At 45.6% G+C, this 3,610-nt stretch overlaps 1 protein-coding gene across 1 annotated transcript; it reads left to right on the top strand.

Annotated features, from left to right (window-relative positions):
- The first annotated feature begins 900 nt into the window (after positions 1-900).
- Positions 901-2,211, top strand: LOC102772692 (heterogeneous nuclear ribonucleoprotein A1-like). Its single transcript, XM_015566546.1, is given in 1 exon segment — positions 901-2,211. A coding segment is annotated over 1 exon segment (960 nt). The 5' UTR covers positions 901-915; the 3' UTR covers positions 1,876-2,211.
- Positions 2,212-3,610: the final 1,399 nt, after the last annotated feature.

The raw sequence follows: 3,610 nt of genomic DNA, 5'->3' as shown, positions 1-3,610 counted from the left end.
TTTTTAATATATCTTTATTGATTTCAGAGAGGAATGGAGAGGGAGGGAGAGAGAGAGAGAAATATCCACGATGAGAGAGAGGATCACCGGTCAGCTGCCCCCTGCACACCTCCTACTGGGGATCGAGCCCCTAACCCAGGCCTGCGCCCTTGACTGTAATCAAACTCAGGACCCTTTGGTCCCCAGGCGGATGCTCTAGCCACTGACCAAAACCGGCCGGGGCATCACTTTGTTTTATACGTGACAATCCAAGGAGGAGACGTAAGTGGGTTACAGAAAATCCACTGGTGATAGATGAGGGAGGGAGGGAGTGAGGAGAAGGCAAAGGTGGGGTGGGGTGAGGAGTGGGGGGGGACCTCTGGGATAGGATAAAAAGTGAAATGATAGAGATACGCTCCTTAGATCACTCCTTGCTGGAAGCCAGTCCATCCTTGCTGCTTGACAGAGTTGCTGCAGGGAAGAAACATCTGCACAGCATGTTTCTAGGGACCTGGCATATATGGCATACTGTTTTTAATATGTTTGCTCCCCTTCTTAGCTCTATGTGTTTTAACCAAGGTCCCCCTCCGAGAAAGGTTGTTTCCCCAGGTGGGGATTTTTCCCTCAAGTTAGGGATTAACAGGACTAAGGAAGGGAATAAAACCCCTTAACTAAGTGCACCTTTGGAATAGAATGGATAGGATTAAAATCAACTGGTATAAATACAGATGTAACAGGACAAGAAAAATCGAACCTGGCTGGAGAACCTGGCTAGGCTGCTGATCAACTGAGCGCTGTCTCTGTGTCATTACTTCGCTGACTCCGTCCACACCTTTGGGAACCCCTGGACCTGCTGGAGTTGGACCCTGACAACTCCTTTCTGCTGGTGAACACTGCAGAGTAAGCATCGTTGGAATTCCCCCTGTTTCAGTCATCATGTCTAAGTCTGAGTCTCCCAAAGAGCCAGAGCAGCTGTGGAAGCTCTTCATTGGAGGTCTGAGCTTTGAAACAACCGATGAGAGTCTGAGGAGCCATTTTGAGCAATGGGGAACACTCACGGACTGTGTGGTGATGAGAGATCCAAACACCAAGCGCTCCAGAGGCTTTGGGTTTGTCACCTATGCCACTGTGGAGGAGGTGGATGCAGCCATGAAATCAAGGCCACACAAGGTGGACGGAAGAGTGGTGCAACCAAAGAGGGCTGTCTCAAGAGAAGATTCTCAAAGACCTGGTGCCCACTTAACTGTGAAAAAGATTTTTGTTGGTGGCATTAAAGAAGACACTGATTAACATCACCTAAGAGATTATTTTGAACAGTATGGGAAAATAGAAGTGATTGAAATCATGACTGACCGAGGCAGTGGCAAAAAGAGAGGCTTTGCTTTTATAACCTTTGATGACCATGACTCTGTAGACAAGACTGTCATTCAGAAATACCACACTGTGAATGGCTACAACTGTGAAGTAAGGAAAGCTCTATCTAAGCAAGAGATGGCTAGTGCTTCCTCCAGCCAAAGAGGTCGAAGTGGTTCTGGAAACTTCGGAGGTGTTTGTGGAGGTGGTTTTGGTGGAAACGACAACTTTGGTCGTGGAGGAAACTTCAGTGGCCGAGGTGGCTTTGGTGGCAGCCGTGGTGGCGGTGGATATGGTGGCAGTGGGGATGGCTGTAATGGCTTTGGTAATGATGGAAGCAATTTTGGAGGTGGTGGAAGCTACAATGATTTTGGCAATTACAAACATCAATCTTCAAATTTTGGGCCTATGAAAGGAGGAAACTTTGGAGGCAGAAGCTCTGGCCCTTATGGTGATGGTCAATGCTTTGCCAAACCACGAAACCAAGGTGGCTATGGCAGTTCCAGCAGCAGCAGTAGCTATGGCAGGGGCAGAAGGTTTTAATTACTGCCAGGAAACAAAGCTTAGCAGGAGAGGAGAGCCAGAGAAGTCACAGGGAAGCTACAGGTTACAACAGATTTGTGAACTCGGCCAAGCACAGTGGTGGCAGGGCCTAGCTGCTACAAAGAAGACATGTGTTAGACAATACTCATGTGAATGGGGGAAAAAACTCGAGGACTGTATTTGTGACTAATTGTATAACAGATTATTTTAGTTTCTGTTCTGTGGAAAATGTAAAGCATTCCAACCAAGGGTTTTAATGTAGATTTTTTATTTTGCACCCATGCTGTTGATTGCTAAATATAATAGTCTGATCATGACGCTGAATAAATGTGTCTTTAAAGAAAAAAAAATGACTTGCCACTCAGTGATTAGAGCATCATCCTTCCATCTGAAGGCTCTCATTTTATTCCAATCAAGGGCATGTACCTCGGTTGCAGGCTCAATCTCCCGCACCGATTGGGGCACTTGCAGGAGGCAACCAATCGATGTGTCTTTCTCCCATCAATGTTTCTCTCTCTGTGTCTCTCCCTCTCCCTTCCACTCTCTGTAAAAAATCAATGGGAAAAAAATATCCTTAGCTGAGGATTAACAACAACAACAAAAAATTGATTAGTCTTTTCCACTATGTGGACACTTATATTGATGGTGCAAAAGTAATACTGGGTCGTACTGCCAGCACCTTAGTACAACGCAACCAGTGGAACCAAACTATGACCTAATAGTCATCACATTCTAATCTACCACACAGGAAAGAAAGAATGAATTAAGGAAGGAAGGAAGGAAGGAAGGAAGGAAGGAAGGAAGGAAGGAAGGGAGGGAGGAAGGAAGGGAGGAAGGATGGAGGGAGGGAGGGAGGAAGGAAGGGAGGGAGAGAGGGAAGAGTGAGAAATGCTCATCTGTCCAAATTCAAATAATGGACTCAGAGACAGAAATATGGTGAAAACGAGACTTTTAATATGTTCTTGCAAGAGCGGATGTCCATCTGGTTGTGCAGGCACACAGGGAGTAGCAATCACAGGCTATTTATCCCTAAAGCAGCGGTTCTCACCCTGTGGGTCGCGACCCCTTTGGGGGTTGAACAACCCTTTCACAGGGATCGCCCAAGAACATCGGAAAACACATATGTAATTACATGTTTTTGTGGTTAATCACTATGCTTTAATTATGTTCGATTTGTAACAATGAAATTGGGGGTCACCACAACATGAAGAACTGTATTAAAGGGTCGTGGCGTTAGGAAGGTTGAGAACCACTGCCCTAAGGTATGAGATTCCCTCTTCTGGTTCCTCATTGGCTGAGTACTATGGGGTTAATAGTTTCCTCATACTTCGCCTAGGTCTTATTGCCTCCTATTGGGCCATTTTTTAAAAAATGGGCTGAGGTCTTTTCTAGTTGTCTCCACCTTCCCCTGTCTAGTGGAGGAGGGTGCATAGAGGGTTTTCCCATACACAGTTCTTTGTTCTTATATCCTCTTCCCTCCTCCCTACATTCTGTTTGCCATGGGGAAATTTAGTAACTGTTTCCATTAAAAGTTGACTATGCTGAAGATGGATCACAGAGGCCTGTTTCCTAGAGAAGGAAAAAAGTTTTACTTAAGAATGTCCATTAAAAATTGTTAATTTCATTAAATCTCAACACTTCAGTGAAATTCTTAGTAATGGTCTGTGTGAGAGACTGGACACACAAAACACTTCTGCTCCTGCCCCAGCCGGATGGCTCAGCTGGGTGGAGCATC

This window comes from Myotis davidii, unplaced genomic scaffold, assembly GCF_000327345.1.
Source record: "Myotis davidii unplaced genomic scaffold, ASM32734v1 scaffold982, whole genome shotgun sequence".
Lineage (NCBI taxonomy): Eukaryota > Metazoa > Chordata > Mammalia > Chiroptera > Vespertilionidae > Myotis > Myotis davidii.
The sequence above is the reverse complement of the archived record's forward strand: the minus strand, read 5'-3'. Positions and strand labels throughout refer to the sequence as shown.